Below are 18,643 nucleotides of genomic sequence, written 5' to 3' on the forward strand. Positions count from 1 at the left end.
AAGGGCGGAGTTTTGGAGGGAAGGGGCAAGGGGGAGATCTGAAAGGGATGGGGGAGTTTAGGAGGGGAGGGGCGAGGGGGAATCTAGGAGGGGAGGGGAGGGGTGTGGGGGCAGTTTAGGGGGGAAATTTGAAAGGGATGGGTGATGGGGAAGATTTGGAGGGGAGGGGTGAGTTTGGATTTTAGAAAGTGTACGATTAATGGGAAACGAACATTTATTGCAAATGAGTTTCTTGTGACCTTCGAGTCAGAGATACGTTTGAGGACGCTGGGGGGAGGCGGGGGGGGGGGGGGGGGAGTGCAGGTGAGTTTCGGGAATGTAGGAAAGAGGAACTGAAAGAGATGGAATTTTTTTTTGGAATGAATAGATTTGGTGAGCAAGTCGAAAGCACCTTTTTAAAGAAGAAGAAGAAAAAGGTGTTATAATATACGACAGAATACAGTACTTCAGGGGAAAGTTTAAACATTCTTAAATTGAACAGTGAAAACTATCTGGGGAAATGGGGGTGAAACACGTGGTCGGAGAATGAACGAACGAACAAATAACGAATAAACGAATAAGAACAAAGAAAGAAATGTTTTTTTTGTTTTTTTGTTTTTGTTTTTGTTTTTTAGTTAAGATTTTAAACAAGGAAGTATGGGGCGAAAAGACTGGGAAAAACTGAGAACGAAAGTAAATGGACCACAATCGACCGCTGAGAGAAAACAAAGCCTCAAGGTAGGAAACAAGGTACTAGGTCGCAAAAACCGCGGCACAAAATAACCGACGATTTTTTATACAGGTATGAAAGATTAACACCGATAATCTTCCTCGGGACACACTATAGGTACACACATCGAAAGATAAATACAATTGTGAACAATTACTTAACTTCGAAAGCGTGGAGAACGTGTACAGCTTCGAAAAACCGCTTCCGGGGCTCTTTCTAGTTTGTGTGTTTATGGTGTTGTATTGTATGTGTGGTGTGTTGTATTTGTGGTGTTTTATTTGGTGTGTTGTATTTGTGTTTGTGGTGTTTTGTGGTGTGTTTGTGTTGTTCACCAGAGGTGAGGTTATTCCGTTTTTTTGTCCGCACATCATTTACCAACGTAGACCACAATTTTTACACGTTATCTCTTTTCAACTGAGTAGTGAGTGTGTCTATAAAATATGTACAATTACAATGTGAGTACGTCTATAAAATACATACTAAAGCTCCACATAAACACCACACAAAATAGGTTCTGGTGAGGGGATCTGCAATCGTTGATTGCTCTTTCTAGTTGTTGTTGTGTTTGATTGGTATGCACTCCTGAACCACCAAACGGAATAAGTTCAAAAGTGGTGGTTGTACTTTGGGTGTGCATGAAATTGTTGTAAATTCGGATGGCCACCTCAATCCTTGGTTTTTACTTCTTTACATAAAAGAAGTCGTGCGTGCGTCTTTGCGAGTTCCAGACCTCTGGATACCTTTCGTCTTCAAACTCCTTGACAACCTGAAGACACCATCAAACTCAAAGATCGTTTAGAACCTTCAGACCCCCAAGGTCCTTAAGATCCATAAATAAGACCCTTGCGCTCCCTTTAGAAATACCCTTTACATTCATTCTCTCAAGCAGCGCTTTTACTACGGAGGTTACGCAGGTTGCTATTATTTCCGACTATCTTCTCTTTAAATTGTGATTAGACCGTGGGGGCGGCAGGTCAAAAAAGGCCTAGAAATGGCTTTTTGTGGCAACTATCGTGGTCATACGTGAAAGTCGATATTTCCGGGGTATTTTGAGGTGAGGAATCCGAATTCGACCTTCCACAACCGATTTAATGTGGCAATTCGACGTTAGGGGGTATTTTGAGTACCTATGGAGCAACTTCCGATATGTAGTTTTACCACAGTGTTGTGTTTGAAAGGATGTGGAATAACCACATCATTCGTGGTTTTATGGTTACTAGGGCATGCCCGTACTATATATATATCTAAAATTATACCCCCCCCCTCTATTTACATGAAATGGTTTGGTCCATTCGCAAAGCCAAAGCGAACGGCTTGCGAGTACGCTGACAATCCCCCCCCTCTATTTACATGAAATGGTTTGGTCCATTCGCAAAGCCAAAGCGAACGGCTTGCGAGTACGGTGACAATCCCCCCCCTCTATTTACATGAAATGGTTTGGTCCAAAGCGAACGGCTTGCGGAGTTTGGTAAAGAAATCGCCATAGCTCGGTAACTACTTCTCCGATTAATATGAAACCTTGAAAAGGCACATCCTCGGGTCCCCAGCAATATACCTGGCAAGTTTCAAGTATATCGGACCCGTGGTTGTCGAGAAACAGCGGTCACAGACAAACACACAGACACACACACATACACACATACACACACACATACACACACACATACACACACACATACACACACACACACAGAGATTACTGGAATTATAGATAGACTAGGGCATGCCCGTACTATATATAAGCTAGGACGTGCCCGTACGTGGGTGCCCGTTCCTTGCCAAAAAAAACAAAAAAAAAAACATGAATGGTTTGGTCCATTCGCAACGACCACAGAACCCCCCCCCCTCTATTTACATGCAATGGTTTGGTCCAAAGCGAACGGTTTGGTCCATTCGATGTGATTCGATGATTCGATGTGAATGGTTTGGTCCATTCGCAACGACCACAGAACCCCCCCCTCTATTTACATGAATGGTTTGGTCCATTCGCAAAGCCAAAGCGAACGACCACAGAACCCCCCCCCTCTATTTACATGAATGGTTTGGTCCATTCGCAAAGCCAAAGCGAACGACCACAGAACCCCCCCCCCCCTCTATTTACATGAATGGTTTGGTCCATTCGCAACGGCAAAGCGAACGGCGAACGGCTAAATCGCCATAGCTCGGTAAGTACTTGTCCGATTAATTTCAAACCTTGAAAAGGCACATCCTCGGGTCCCCAGCAATATACCTGGCAAGTTTCAAGTATATCGGACCGGTAGTTGTCGAGAAACAGCGGTCACAGACAAACAGACAAACGTACAAACGTACAAACGTACAGACAGAGATTACTGGAATTATAGATAGATGAATGGAAGTCAAGAACCATTTTGATGACAATTGCGGAGTTTTTTGGGGTTTCCTTTGGATCTTGCCTGGAATGCTCCATGGATATTCCTAGATTTTGTGTATCTCAGGCATGGAAGTATTGAGCAATAACAAACTTTCATCGACCTACGTCAGTCCTGATGGCAATGGTGTTCGGTAATATTGTTACAACCTGTTCGTGAATCTGAGACCTTCATCACTTGTTGGTGTTGTAGTCTCTCTTTATTAGTCCCCTACCGGTGTACACCGGAGGGGACTATAGGTTTGCACTCCGTCCCTCAGTCTGTCCGTCACGGAAAGAACAGCTTTCCGGACTTTTTTTCTAAACGCTTAAAGCTAATGATTTCAAACTTGGTACGTGGTTTCCTCATGATAAGTTACAGATGAAGGTCGAACTTCACGACGTTTCGATCATTTTTGACAAAGTTATGGCACTTTGAACTTTGGTAATTTCCCCAACAGTTTTCCGGATGACAGATTGCCGGTAGGGGACATGTATTGCAGCGCAATACTCAGAATGCTTGTTAGTCCCCTACCTGTGTACACCAGAGGGGACTATAGGTTTGCACGCCGTCCCTCCGTCCGTCAGGCCGTCACGCAAAGAACAGTTTTCCGGACTTTTTTTCTAAACGCTTAAAGCTAATGATTTCAAACTTTTTTTTTTTTTTTTTTTTTTTTCTATACTGAATCGAGGCTCGTGAAAGAGCTGACAACCGCGAGGGAAAGACAAAGACAGTACATGGGGACCGCGAGGGAAAGACAGTACATGGGGACCGCGAGGGAAAGACAAAAACAGCACATGGGGACCGCGAGGGAAAGACAAAGACAGCACATAGGGACCGCGAGGGAAAGACAAAAACAGCACATGGGGACCGCGAGGGAAAGACAAAGACAGTACATGGGGACCGCGAGGGAAAGACAAAGACAGCACATAGGGACCGCGAGGGAAAGACAAAGACAGCACATAGGGACCGCGAGGGAAAGACAAAGACAGTACATGGGGACCGCGAGGGAAAGACAAAAACAGCACATGGGGACCGCGAGGGAAAGACAAAGACAGTACATGGGGACCGCAAGGGAAAGACAAAGACAGTACATGGGGACCGCGAGGGAAAGACAAAAACAGCACATGGGGACCGCGAGGGAAAGACAAAGACAGTACATGGGGACCGCGAGGGAAAGACAGTACATGGGGACCGCGAGGGAAAGACAGTACATGGGGACCGCGAGGGAAAGACAAAAACAGCACATGGGGACCGCGAGGGAAAGACAAAGACAGCACATGGGGACCGCGAGGGAAAGACAAAAACAGCACATGGGGACCGCGAGGGAAAGACAAAGACAGTACATGGGGACCACGAGGGAAAGACAAAGACAGCACATGGGGACCGCGAGGGAAAGACAAAGACAGCACATGGGGACCACGAGGGAAAGACAAAGACAGCACATGGGGACCGCGAGGGAAAGACAAAGACAGCACATAGGGACCGCGAGGGAAAGACAAAGACAGTACATGGGGACCGCGAGGGAAAGACAAAGACAGTACATGGGGACCGCGAGGGAAAGACAAAGACAGTACATGGGGACCGCGAGGGAAAGACAAAAACAGCACATGGGGACCGCGAGGGAAAGACAAAGACAGTACATGGGGACCGCGAGGGAAAGACAAAGACAGTACATGGGGACCGCGAGGGAAAGACAAAAACAGCACATGGGGACCGCGAGGGAAAGACAAAGACAGTACATGGGGACCGCGAGGGAAAGACAGTACATGGGGACCGCGAGGGAAAGACAGTCTTGTCTTGGTATATGGTTTCCTCATGATAAGTTACAGATCAAGTTCGAACTTCACGACGTTTCGATCATTTTTGACAAAGTTATGGCACTTTGAACTTAGGAATTCTGATAATTCTGATGATCCTTAACTCAGTGCCATTTGAAGTTTTAATTTCCTTTAAAAAAAACTTCTCTGCAATAATAGGACCGATTGAGATCAAATTTTCAACATAGGAGGGACTCGGTCTGTATAATATTTTAATGGTAATTATGACGTCACAGGTCACGTGGTTCGGTCGCCATATTGTTTTTCGTGAAAACACGAAAACCCCTTTTTCTCTGCAACGGCTGAACAGATCGAGGCCAAACTTTGCAGGCAGAATCGCATACCCATGACGAACAAAAAAGTCAGTGAGCATGAAGTCATGCGTCACATGGTTTCAGAGTTATGACGTTTTAAAGCATGAACCTTTAAAACCGAGCTCCTCCCTCATTTTTGATCCAGTCGAGGGGAAACTTCACAGATCTGTTCAGCACTAAAATGTCCTTTTGGAATTTGCGATAGGGCACGTGGTTTGGCAGATATCGTTAAACGAAAATGTTTTTAAAATGGATATCTCTTGAATCGCTAGTACCTCAGACCGTGAGTTGGTAATAATTTATATAATTCACACAGTGCAATACGTGCAGGCCGCTCCATGGAGCGACCTTGCGGGCTTATCAACGAGGCGAGGCGTGACACACGTGTCTCAGCGTACGTCAGATCAAGTTTGAAAACCAGCATCAACCGTGCATAAATTTGCATATTCGATCATTTTTGACAAAGTTATGGCACTTTGAACTTTGGGAGGGGACATGTATTGCAGCGCAATACTCAGAATGCTTGTTGTAAATAAGAATCGTGTTCTGGCTCCCACTCCATGACTCACCAAGCGAAATGGTTACCACATTCTTATAAATATATATAAAATTTCAAAATATACCTGGTCACAAGTGTGCCTCACTGACTGCGCGTCGACCTGCTCTGGATGGTGCTGAGTCGCGTTTTCGCCACGCCATGAATGTGAGGTAATTCGGGCCGGCAGTTCCCTCATCACAATCGACGTTTGCCACACTGCTCCTTCTCTGCACAAGGTCCACACAGGCTCCGAACTCGCTCCACCAGTGCACACGAACCAAAATGTGACCGCCTTTCACGCGAGCCAGAACAAAGAGAAAACGCGACCACCTCCAACGAACGCCAGCACCAAAAGAGACCAAGATGGCAAGACGGCTTCTTTTTGCTCTCTTAGCTCTCGAATGTTAGACTATGGCTTTTCCCTCTGCCAATCGCCTGAGCCCTGCCCATCTCTCTTCCATCAATCACGAAGCTCGGGTCGTGGTCTCTCTGTCACGAGTTCGGGGGGTGAAGTCTAATCTCTGTTCGGGAATGCTTGGATGACGTCGGGGTTTACTTGCCGATCGGCCAATGCTGTTTCTGTCGGACCTGGCGGCGTGTGATTGGCTCATGGAGCCCATCGCCTTGCCGGCTGAGTTTTATAAGAACATTGGGGAAAAATCACAGGGAGGCAAGCACATACAGGGGAATTTAACCTTACAGACCCTACCTAGATAGCACAACTCCACTCCTCCGTGTGGAGACACCTAAACACTTAACCAGACATTCAAACCCTACTTGGATGCATCGAGATGGCTTCTTCTTATTCGTGACACTCGGAGCATGCTAATTTATATGATTCTGACTTTCCTAAGGTATTTTTCTCCTACTCCCACAAACGTAACAATATATATATATATATATATACAGGGGGCTGCAAAAGTAGGTATACAGTAATGAAAAACAAAACGTGCGCACAAAACGTATTTTATTGATTATACAAGCATATCAATAATAACATATCAATAATAAACATATTAATCCCTCAAATGTTAAAACTGTTTGCCCCCGGCATTCACACACTCCACTAGTCGAGTGTGGACACCCATGCACACTCTGGCACAAAGGTCTTTATCAGCATCAATTTCCTGGCAAGCCTCCCGTATGAACTGAATCATGGCATCAACAGAACGTGGCTTGCGTGCAAAAACCCTGTCTTTTACACATCCCCAGAAAAAGAAGTCCATAGGGGTGAGATCCGGCGTACGTGGTGGCCAGTCAACGGCTCGCCGACGTCCAATCCACCTGTTGGGAAATTCTTTGTCAAGTAGCGCACGCACAGTGAGTGCGAAGTGCGGTGGCACCCCACCCTGCTGAAAGTAGAAGTCGTCCTGCTGCTGCTGTTTGCGTACCTGTGGTACGATTGTATCCGTCAGCATGTTCAGATACACATGTTGATCGACAGTCCTGTGCAGAATGATAGGTCCCACGACACCTTTGCAGGACAGGCCAGCCCACACTGTCACCACAGGTTGATTGAGCTGTTGCTCAATCATGACTTTAGGGTTTTCAGTTGCGTAGTACACACAATCGTGCCGATTAACAGCACCCGATAGCTTAAAGTTTGCTTCATCGGACCACACGATTTTGCGCAGAATGCTGTCACCCTCTCGTTCCTCGTTCAGGATGGCTTCGCAAAATTGTAAACGCCGATCCGAGTCATCCTCTAATAAACCATGTATCAATCGTGGCACGTACATTTTCAGTCCTGCACGGTGCATCAAACGACCCAACGATCTGCGTTCAATACTCGATTCAGATGACGCCCTGTTTTTCGATTTCTGAGGGCTCTGGGTAAATGCCAGGGCGACTTGCATTGCATTCTCTGGCGTTGTCACGGTGACTGGTCGACCACTCTTCGGCGAGTTGTGGATAGACCCCTTCCTCTCAAATTTGTCACTTATCCGGTAAATCGTGAGCCTCGTTGGTGGAGGCGATGCAAATGTTTCTCGCCACTGCTCTCGCACACGTTCACTATTCTCTGTCTTCCAGTACTGTTTCAAAATCCATTTGCGCTCCTCGTCCGTTGAATTACCAGCCATCGTTAAATTTCCACTTCACCTGCAAATAATAGATGTATTATAGAAAAAATTACGAAAATAAAAATATAAAAAATGGTAATAATGATTTTAATGAATTCTAGTATTAAATGAATCCTAGCACCACTATTATAATACTGGTCATACTGGTATAATCCTTACTGTATACCTAATTTTGCAGCCCCCTGTATATATATATCCTCAAGTTATGTCGCAAATAATGTAAACTTGAGAACCCATTGGATCCCCAACTTTAAAAAGTGAGCCTCGAATGAATGGATATCGGTTTATGGTGCAGGCCTGTTGCTTGATATTGTGTTGTGCTATTTATTCTAACAGTTGTGCTTATTTTGCTATTTATCCTGTTAGTCATAAGGTGGAGTATTGAGCAGGTGTGTGTCCATGGCCCATGCAGGACCGACCCTTGGCCATGACAATATACGGCGGACTTCAGGAGGGGCACATGATCTACATGGAGGGAGTAGTACCAGATAATGCAACTGTGTAAGCTGGTGCCCAATCGTACTGCCCACCCCCGTCCTTTTACACTATTTTATATCAATCCCTCCTTTCCCACACCGAATCAAACTGATTATATTAAAATCAGTCCCCATATGTTGCTTGTGCCAAATTTAAATTCAGGTTAATTTGTTTCCATCATTCCACTCCACAATGTTTTTAATGAACCATAAATGGTTATTTCCTTCTTTGGCAAAATCTATCAAAGCAAGGTTTCTGGCTCCTACCTGCCTCCTCCTTCCCCCTTTTTGTGTTTTCCCCTCTGCAGATTCATTATAAACCTGCAGATGGGTTCACATCAACGGCCTCCGGCAGATGCTGCTCTGCACATAGCCATTCGGCTTGAAGGCAAAGGGTACATCGTCTGCAATTCCAAGATGCAGGGCCGCTGGGGCAGAGAGGAGAAACGTAGTTCGGGCCCTTTTGTCCGCGGGCAGGCCTTTAACATCGGAATTATTGTTGCCAGTGGCGAGTTCCAGGTGAGTGCGTACCTACTAAAAATAAGGATTTGTAAAATAATTTTTGCAATCCTTGCCGACCTTGGAATTGCTGAATATTGAAGGAAGGCAAGATAAGCATTTGCCAAGGCACGATAAGACTTGAAGGAAATCACGTCAGCAACTGACAAATGAAATGAGAGCAGCCCTGATCATTAACATCTCGTCCAGCACTGTGATGATTAGATGATTGCTGTAACTCTACCATGGAGGCCTGTTACAAAGAAACCACTGCTGAGGACACAGAATAAGGTTAAGCGACTGAGATTTGCAAGGCAACACCAATAACGAGGAACTGGACAATGGAATCGGGTACTCTGGTCTGATGAATCGAACTTTGAACTTTTTGGATCTAAGAGATTTCAGTTCGTACGACAAGCAATATCTGCAGCCTACCATTAAACACGGGGGAGGCTCGATGACTGTCTGGGGTTGTATCTTAACTTGAAAACTTGTTAAACTAGAATGGCACTCAGTGGAGAGCAAACCTCCACCTGGTGAACAGTTTACGTTTTGCATCCCACTGATAGGTGTTGGTGTTGTTGGGCTAGCGCTGTTGGGCTAGTTGTTGGGCTAGCTGTTGGGCTTGTTGATGTTGTTGGGCTAGCTGTTGGGCTTGTTGATGTTGTTGGGCTAGTTGGGCTAATTCCCTGGTGTTGGGCTAGCGGCTAGGGTGCCAGCTTAGGATCCTGGGTTCGAATCCCGGTCGATCGCTGAATTAACGCCAGGGGGGTTGACTCAGCCTGTCATCCTTCCGAGGTCGGCTAATTGAGTACCAGTTCACTGGTAATTCCCTGCTTGTCGTAAAAGGCGACAAAAAGGGTTGGCGGCAGGAAGGGCATCCGGCCGTAAAACATTGCTGCAAAAAGGGGACCAAAAAACAACAACAACCACGGTGCCCGAAAAAGGCCAACCCCCGCTTTGCGGGGAAAAATGGCCTCTAAAGGTGGTTTTTGTTTTTGTTTTGTTTTTATCCCACTGATAGGCCGGATCTGGATTCGGACCTGAACCAAAATCTAATCGGCTTGTTCTCGTCACCAAACCAACTCATCCACCAAGTTTATTCATAAGTCGTCCGTAACGTTTTTAAATATGTTATATATCGCTTTTCACCCGATCTCTCAATGGTGAAGAATCACTTAAAATTAAATAATTATTGTAGCCGAATGCATATTCAGATATTTACCAAAATTGAATCGATTCTTCCTTGTCACACACTAAAACTGTCCACCAAGTTTCGTCCAAATCCATCCATAACTTTTTGAGATATCCTGTTATATGTTGGTTTTAGCCCTATCTCCCAATGGTGAAGAATCACTTTTAAAAATTAAATAATTCTCATATCCGAATCCATATTCAGATCTTCACCATCAGATTGCACCATCTCCCAATGGTGAAGAATCGCTTTTAATATCCTAGTAGCCGGATTCGATCCGAATCTTCACCAAAATCTAATCATTTCGTCCTTGTCGCATACCTTTGGTGTCGCATACCTCTCTGCCAAATCCCATCCGAATCCGTCCACATCTTTTTGAGATATCTTGTTCACAAATGGACAAACAGACAGGGATGAAAACATAACCTCCATCCACCTTTGGTGGCGGAGGTAACAAATGGGATGCCAACAAAAGAGAAGTACAAGCAGATACTGCAGCAACATGCAGTTCTTGGTGGAAATAGTTCAATCGGAAGCGGATTCAGTCGTATGCAGGAAACCTGAGTAAGAGTGATGTCACTCAAGAAGGCAAAGGGTGGACACAAAGTACTGACTGGTACTATAAAATGACAGTTCTTGTTATTTACTGAAAGTTTGTTTCATTCACATTTATAAAGGCCGTTAATTTACAATAATAAGCATACATGGCTTTTATCTCTGATAAATTTACCTTAAGGTATGGATATTATTGAAATAACCCATACATTTGTGTAGTACTGCACTGTATAATTTACTATACAAGAGAGCCGTTTGTCTGTGTGTGTCACCATTTTTCTCAGCGATGGTTGAACGGGTCTTCGTCAAACGTTCAGGGGTTTGTCAGTGAGTGTCAGGGAGTGTTTTAGACAAATATATATATATATATTTAAATATTTGAAGAAAAAAAAGGTCTTTTTGTGGGGGAGGGGGTGAGGGGGTTTAAATAAACGCTCTATAGTGTGTAAGCCTTTTTGATTAATAAATGACAGTTATATACAAGTACACAAATGCATAAATAAATACAAAACAATTACCAGACATTTTAACACAAATAATCAAACAAATCAGATTTGATCAGATGATTCCGGAAGCAGTCGAAGTTGGTGGTAAGTCTTCTTCCTGAACGTCGTCAAATGTGTTAATGTTTCTTTTTCGCCTGAGCAACGCCGGATACTCCGGGCTCCAGCTATAAACGCTTGTATACTTTACTCGGGGTACAAATACAAATACAACCTATGTGTGGGGGGTAACATAGGCTATGTGGCCGAGGCCTCATGCGGGGGCGTGGGGAGCCGGGGGAGGGGTGTAAATGATCTATGTAAATGTGTACCGTGTAGCGCCACCTGGTGTTTATGGCAGAGGGTATTACAATTTACTTTTTTACCTGGGCAACACCAAGGTTAAAGCATGGGTAAGTTTTTCCTCCTTCCCTTCCCCCCTCCACCCCCAAAAACGAAGGGGCTTGTCAAAACCCTCCCCCCCCCCTCCCCAAATGGATGACCTGTCAAACCCCCCCTCAACTCACCCCCCCCCCCCCCAAACGGAGGGCCTGTCAACCCCCACCCCCCCCCCAAAAGATGTTTTTGTGGTATAATCTTTCCCCTCCCCCTCCCACTCCCCCCCCCCTTCCACTCCACCCCCTCCCACTCCCCCCTCCCTTCCACTCCCCCCTCCCTTCCACTCCCCCCACCCCTGCCTTCCTCTCCCCTCACTCTCTTGCCTCACCCTCCTCCCCCCTGGCAACACCGGGTACTTCAGCTCATGAGATTATAAAATCGGAATGAGATACTAAGACATTGTTGGGCATTACGATCTGAAGCGTCTTTTGTTGGCCGTTTCACCTCCAGGTGATCAGCAATGACAAGCCATTCATCATGTTCAAGCAGAGGATTTGTGGTGAGGTGGACACACTGTTGCTACATGGACAGTACCAGCTCCACTGCCTGTCCCTCCGACAGATCATGGGAAGCAATGTTTCACTGCGTACTTGTGTTTTTACCGAATGTCTCAATCTCATGGTCGTGTTTGAGGCCTCTGCTCAAGGTCGAGGGCCCTGTGTGTGTGCGGTGTTTAGTTAATCATCGGTGGGTGTGTTCCTCTGCAGAATATTCCCGGCATGCGCAGTATTCCCAAGAACATCCGAGTGGGCTCTGTCATCCTTATCCGGGCAACAGTGAAGCCTCACGGCAATACGTGAGCCCATTGAAGTTTGTCTTCCTTGTATTATTTATCGTTTGGTGCCTCATTGTGCATACGTGAGCCCATTTAAATTTGTCTTCCTTGTATTATTTATCGTTTGGTGCCCGATTGTGTAAAGCTTCCTTGTTTTTCTCAACGATAATAATTTAATTGCACCATGTGGTGTGGGGTTTTCGGGTTTCTCTCGTGCGTTTGTGTGAAACTTTGAAAGCCCGTGATTTATTTTATCAGACTCGGCCTTCGAGGCGGTTCCGTGGTATTGGTCTGGACAAGCTGACATACTCATCATGGATGGGTAATGGGATGGGATTTGAGAGTTTAGTGATGTGCAAAAGTTGTGAAAAAAGAGATGGGAAACAGACATGGACCAACACTTTTTAGTCACGTAGATTTAGTAGCGAGAGAAGGAATGTCTGATAAAGTGTAGGTTTGACATCTATTACCGATTTTTAATGGAAGATTTGTCTTGATTGTGAAGTCTGGTGTTGGCTGATAGGTAGAATGATGGATGGCATCAACAGAACGTTCGGGGTACGCTAATCGCCGTGGGAGGCAAGAAGCTAACCTCGTGAGTTTGACAGTTTCCCCATTATTAGCCCTCAAATATTTTGACCAAATGGAGCTAGGGGTGGATATCACATCTTTAGGATGTTTGAAACACCAAAATGGAAGGCGACAATTTTTCCAATGGCATTAAGGTCACGTGACCCCTTATTGACCTTTGTACTGCTATGTCGATGTTGAAATGGAGAGATTACAGCAATGCATGGCCTGATGGAGAAGATGTAAGTATGTCAACTTAGTTTTTAGGATGGCCTATCGATTGAGACATGCTCCAAGGGTATATGGGGTCAAGGTCAAACCCAAAAAATGACCCTTTTTACTTATAACTGCAATTTGTTACGATTTCTTTTTTTTTTTGATCTTCAGAGGAGGATTCCTCACCTTCGATCCTCTAATACAGTCTCATCTGAGAAGAAATCACAGAAATTAAGAAGAATGTCTGACAATATTTAACTGATGTGTGTAAAGAATGAGGATCTCCTGCGCAACTGGCGCCTCATCCTGGTCTTGATAAGATGCTCTCGATCAAGGAATATGGTGAGAAACGTGCTGCATTCGGTGAACCTCGTATCGAGCCTCTTGCTGAACATATGGCAAGCTTATCGCATGCTGAATCAAATGGAAGACCAAATACTGCATTGGAATCATCAGAAAGAACCTGAATAAGCAAAGCGCAAAGCTGGAGTCATCAGAAAGAACCTGAATAAACAAAGAGCAAAGCTGGAGTCATCAGGAGGAACCTGAATAAACAAAGCAAAGCTGGAGTCATCAGGAGGAACCTAAATAAGCAAAGAGCAAAGATGGAGTCATCAGGAGGAACCTCGAAAGGAGATGGGTTTGTTTTGTTTTTTTTTGTTCCAATTCCAATGATTCTGAAAGCTCTGGTTTCAACAGCGTGAAGACGAGCTAGGTGTGAGGAAGGAGCACCAGCCCAGAGGGGAGGACAGTACTCCATTGAGCTGCGGATTAAAGCCTTGTATGTGGTGAGGAGCTCAGGTGTGCCAAGGAAGGACCTCCACCCTACTCCTCTACCCTCAAACCCATCCAGGTGCAGCCAAGTGAACCTTTCAGAAAAAAAAATTCTGCAACAATTCACTTCTGGACATATACAGTCGTGACCAAAAATATTGGCACCCTTGCACTTTTTTCAAATAACTCACAATTTTCTCTAAAAATAAGTTGGAATTCACAAAGTATTTGGTCTCCAATTCTTTATTTCACTGTTAATATTACAGAACCTTTGTTTTTGATTCAGAACTTAATATATCCTTTTAAATCAGAAAATAAAAAAATGACGTTGACAAAATTATTGACATCCCAGACTTAATATTTGGTAGCACGGCATTTGGACAAAATAACTGCAGTCAAGCGCTTCCTATAGCCATGAATGAACTTCCTTCACCTCTCTACGGACAGTTTGTCCCACTCTTCTTGTGCAAACTGCTCCACTTCTCCCAGATTTGAAGGGTGCCTTCTCCCAACTGCTGTTTTCAGATCTCCCCACAGGTGTTCAATGGGATTTAGATCTCGACTCATTTTGCTGGCCACTTCAGAACAGTCCAGCGTTTTGTGTGAACCATTCCTGGGTGCTTTTTGAAGTGTGTTTGGGGTCATTGTTCTGCTGCAAGACCCATGACCTTCGACGGAGACCCAGCTTTCTGACGCTGGGTTGAACATTGTGCTCCAAAATGTCTTGGTAATCTCCTGATTTCATGATGCCGTGCACACATTCAAGGTACCCAGTGCCAGAGGCAGCACAGCAACCCCAAAACATAATGGAACCTCTTCCATATTTGACTAGGGAAGGTGTTCTTTTCTTTGAAGGCTTCATTTTATTTTCTGTAAACATAGATATGATGCTCTATCTACATAGAGATGAAACACATACCAAAAAGCTCTAATTTCGTCTCATCTATCCACAGGACATTCTCCCAGAAGGATTTTGGCTTGTTCAAGTGTGTTTTGGAAGACTCCAGTCAGGCTTTCTCAGCAGTGGGGTCCTCCTGGGTCTCCTACAATAGAACCCCCTTTCATCGAGTTGGCGACGGATGGTGCAAGTTGAAACTGTCATACCTTGTGTCTGAAGGTCAGCTTGTATCTGTTTGTCAGTTGATTTTGGTACTTTCTCCACCATTCGAACAATCCTTCGCTGCAATCTTCAATCAAGTTTTCTCTTGCGGCCATGTCCAGGGTCCAGGGAGGTTGGCTACAGTGCCATGGGTCTTAAACTTTCTCATAACATTGCGTACGGTGGACACAGGAACATCAAGGTCTCTGGAGATGGACATGTAGCCTTGAGATTGTCCATGCTTGGATACAATCTCGTGTCTGACCTCAGACAATTATCTGGTTTTCTTTCTTTTCTTCATGCTCATTGCGGTACACACAGTGACACAAAACAGCAGAACGACTCCTTTTCTCCATTCAAACTTGTTGAATGATTGATTTTTATATTGCAGGCACCTGCAACTCACCACAGGTGAATTCAATTCCAAAGTAAAGAAGAATCACCTGTTTGAAATCTAATTATTTCTAACAACTTCTAAAAGGTGCCAATAATATTGTCCGGGTCATTTTAGGATTCCTGTGCGGAATAAGCTAAGATTTAGTAATTTTTAAAGCTTTTTTGTTTTGTTCCGCTGCAAACCAAAGAAATACAAATGTGGATACGAAAAGATTTTTTAATTTCAACAATTGTCTGGAAGAAATGGTGCATTACTTGAAAAAAGTGCAAGGGTGCCAATATTTTTGGCCATGACTGCAGATGAAGTGAGAAATAAAGGGTAAAAGAGATAAAAGAAAAAGCAAGAATTCGAATGAATAAAGAGAAATGTGTAAATGTGAAAGGAACAAAGAATAAAGATGTCTGGAGGAACCCGTATAGATTTTCAGTAGTTACTCCCTATGCCCAAACGGTCAGGTATCATGAGACTGGTCATTGGGTCAGAAGTTCAGCATGACAACGACCTGAAGAACACAGCCATAGCTACACTGGAGGGGCTGAGGAACAAAAAGATAAATGTCCTTGAGTGGTCCAGTCAGAGCCTCGACCCAAATCCAATCGAAACTCTGTGGCATGACTTGAAGATTGCTGTCCATCAACGCTCCCCACGCAACTTCACCGAGCTTGAACAGTTTTGTACAGAAAAATGGGCAAATATTGCCCAATCAAGGTGTGCAAAGTTGGGAGACACCTATCCCAACAGACTCACAGCTGTAATTGCTGCCAAAGGTGCTTCCACCAGGTATTAACTCAGGGGGTGGATACTTATCCAACCAAGATATTCTAGTTTTGTGTTTTAAATTAATTTTCTGAAATTTTTAGAATTTGTTTTTCACTTGGAAGTTGTGGGTTACGATGTGTAAATAAAGGTGGAAAAAGTCTGATTTGATACATTTTAATTCCAGGTTATAAGATAACAAAAGGTGAAAATTTTGAAAGAGGGTGTAGACCTATCGGCACTGCATATATATGTATTGGAGGTGATGTGTTGGTATAATTTATGCACATGACGTCAGCGTCATGTCATGGGGTCAGTGTGCTTCTTCGATTAATTATATAAACAGGATTGTAAATAACCAATCGAAACTTGTGCCAAAATTACACGCCCAGACTGGGGTAATTGTTTGTCCCGAGTGTTTGTCCTCTTTTGCTCTGATGAAGGGTTAACACCAAAAACGTCGGCTTCTCCTCGATTCCCATGTCAGACTCTGAATGTCCCGTCCCATCTGCTGGCATTAGTTGATAAACATTAAAGATCCCACGGTCGTCCCTCACAAAGAGTGGGTGAGCTATCTCCAGCGCACTGAACAAATGAAAAATTCTGGCTTTAACCTACAAGAGGGCACTGCATCAATAGCACAGCTGCGCCCCCAGCAAATAATGCGACTCGCAGTGGCATATGAAAGAAGAAGAATCGTCATCCTTTTGATTTCATCCATTATTCTTGCTTTATTTTCATTCCTAGACTATAACTGCTGCAGCCTCGTGGGGCTGAATGAATAGCAAAGTATAATGGAAGATCGGTTCTTCCTCACAAAATTGAAATGACTGTTAATATCCCATTATATAGATGCTAGTCTCATAACGCTACCACCCCAGGTTCAAATCCCATATACTCTTTACTTGTCTATCACCTCTTGTACTTCTTGTTGCTTTTGTAGTAGGCATATATTTGTTACACCTGGTGTTGGCTTATCGGTTAGGGTGCCGGCTTGGGATCCTAGGATCCTGGGTTCGAATCCCGGTCGATCGCTGAATTAACGCCAGGGGGGTTGACTCAGCTTGTCATCCTTCCGAGGTCGGCTAATTGAGTACCAGCTTGCTGGGATGAATGATCACGGTGTGTACCCCGGTTTAGAATAGGTACACCGTATCCCTGCGCATCGTAAGAACGTGACCAAGGGTTGGCGTCAGGAAGGGCATCCGGCCATAAAAACATTGCCTCGAACAGGGAGCCATGATTGTCATGGGGCCCGCAAGGCTAACCCCCGCTCTAGCGGGGAAAATGGCCTTAAAACGATCATTCATTCATCTATTTGTTACACATGGATACATGGCAGAACCTTTTGATCCACTCTTTCCCCCTCCAATGTGTACATAATAAATAGATGGCCTCAAAATGCATGTATGAGCTCATCCATGAATGGAATTGTTTCTGACATGTTGAGGATGTTTTATGAAGGATCCACGGTTTGTCTTTGGCAGGTTTGTGGTGAATTTTTGTGACTCCAAGACGGGCGATATCGCCCTCCATTTGAATCCACGCATGCAGGGAAAAAAGCTTGTGCGGAACGCTTTGCTACGGCAGGCGTGGGGTCAGGAAGAACTCGCTGCATCCGAATTCCCCTTCTGCCCTGGGAGAGAGTTTGAGGTGCGTAACAATGTATTCATTTTGGTCATCGGGTGTCTGACAGCATTAGCCGGTGGACGTTAAAGACCCCACAATGTCCTTCATGAAGAGTAGGTGAGCTTTCACTGGCATCATGAACAAAGTACAAATTGCTGCCTCAACTACTGCTGGGAAGGCAAAGGCAAACCACCCTAAGCAAGGACCTAACGGTTAGGGTGCCGGCTTGGCATCCTAGGATCCTGAGTTTGAATCTTGGTCGATCGTTGAATTAATGCCAGTGGGGTTGACTCGGCCTGTCACCCTTCCGAGGTTGGCAAATTGAGTACCAGCTGGCTGGGTTGAATGAGCCATTCGGGTATCCTGCGTCAGAGTGGCGACCTGTTCAGGATTGTGCCCAATAGCCCAGGAAACTGCGTTGGCAGCCCGATGCATCGTCGCAGTGCAAAAAGGAGTGGTCGTCATCATCATCATCATCATCATCATCTGTGAAGAGTACAGTATATTAGAGAGCGGTTCTGTGAAGAGTACAGTATATTAGAGAGCGGTTCTGTGAAGAGTACAGTATATTAGAGAGCGGTTCTGTGAAGAGTACAGTATATTAGAGAGCGGTTCTGTGAAGAGTACAGTATATTAGAGAGCGGTTCTGTGAAGAGTACAGTATATTAGAGAGCGGTTCTATGAAGAGTACAGTATATTAGAGAGCGGTTCTGTGAAGAGTACAGTATATTAGAGAGCGGTTCTGTGAAGAGTACAGTATATTAGAGAGCGGTTCTATGAAGAGTACAGTATATTAGAGAGCGGTTCCGTGAAGAGTACAGTATATTAGAGAGCGGTTCTGTGAAGAGTACAGTATATTAGAGAGCGGTTCTGTGAAGAGTACAGTATATTAGAGAGCGGTTCTGTGAAGAGTACATTATATTAGAGAGCGGTTCTGTGAAGAGTACAGTATATTAGAGAGCGGTTCTGTGAAGAGTACAGTATATTAGAG

The 18,643-nt window shown here is 44.6% G+C and overlaps 2 protein-coding genes across 7 annotated transcripts in view; one reads left to right on the plus strand and one right to left on the minus strand.

Annotated features, from left to right (window-relative positions):
- The window catches only part of LOC137437483 (galectin-8), a 41,334-nt gene that overhangs the window by 4,994 nt on the left and 17,697 nt on the right, over nucleotides 1-18,643 (plus strand). For 2 of the 3 annotated variants that reach the window (XM_078766902.1, XM_078766903.1), the window contains exons 2-6: nucleotides 8,244-8,332; nucleotides 8,616-8,826; nucleotides 11,887-12,002; nucleotides 12,143-12,232; nucleotides 17,511-17,676. In XM_078766902.1, coding sequence (XP_078623028.1) covers nucleotides 8,244-8,332; nucleotides 8,616-8,826; nucleotides 11,887-12,002; nucleotides 12,143-12,232; nucleotides 17,511-17,676 — 672 coding nt within the window. Of the gene's footprint in view, nucleotides 1-8,197; nucleotides 8,333-8,615; nucleotides 8,827-11,886; nucleotides 12,003-12,142; nucleotides 12,233-17,510; nucleotides 17,677-18,643 lie in introns of all 3 variants that reach the window. The other variant, XM_078766901.1, reaches the window with a different exon arrangement.
- The window catches only part of GINS1 (GINS complex subunit 1), a 43,653-nt gene continuing 31,710 nt past the window's right edge, over nucleotides 6,701-18,643 (minus strand). For 2 of the 4 annotated variants that reach the window (XM_078766909.1, XM_078766907.1), the window contains exon 7: nucleotides 6,701-7,850. In XM_078766909.1, coding sequence (XP_078623035.1) covers nucleotides 7,821-7,850 — 30 coding nt within the window. In that variant the 3' untranslated portion in view covers nucleotides 6,701-7,820. Of the gene's footprint in view, nucleotides 7,851-16,728; nucleotides 18,139-18,643 lie in introns of those variants that run through there. The other 2 variants (XM_078766905.1, XM_078766904.1) reach the window with 1 other exon arrangement.

This window comes from Myxine glutinosa, chromosome 12, assembly GCF_964187855.1.
Source record: "Myxine glutinosa chromosome 12, kmMyxGlut1.1, whole genome shotgun sequence".
Taxonomy (NCBI): Eukaryota; Metazoa; Chordata; class Myxini; order Myxiniformes; family Myxinidae; genus Myxine; species Myxine glutinosa.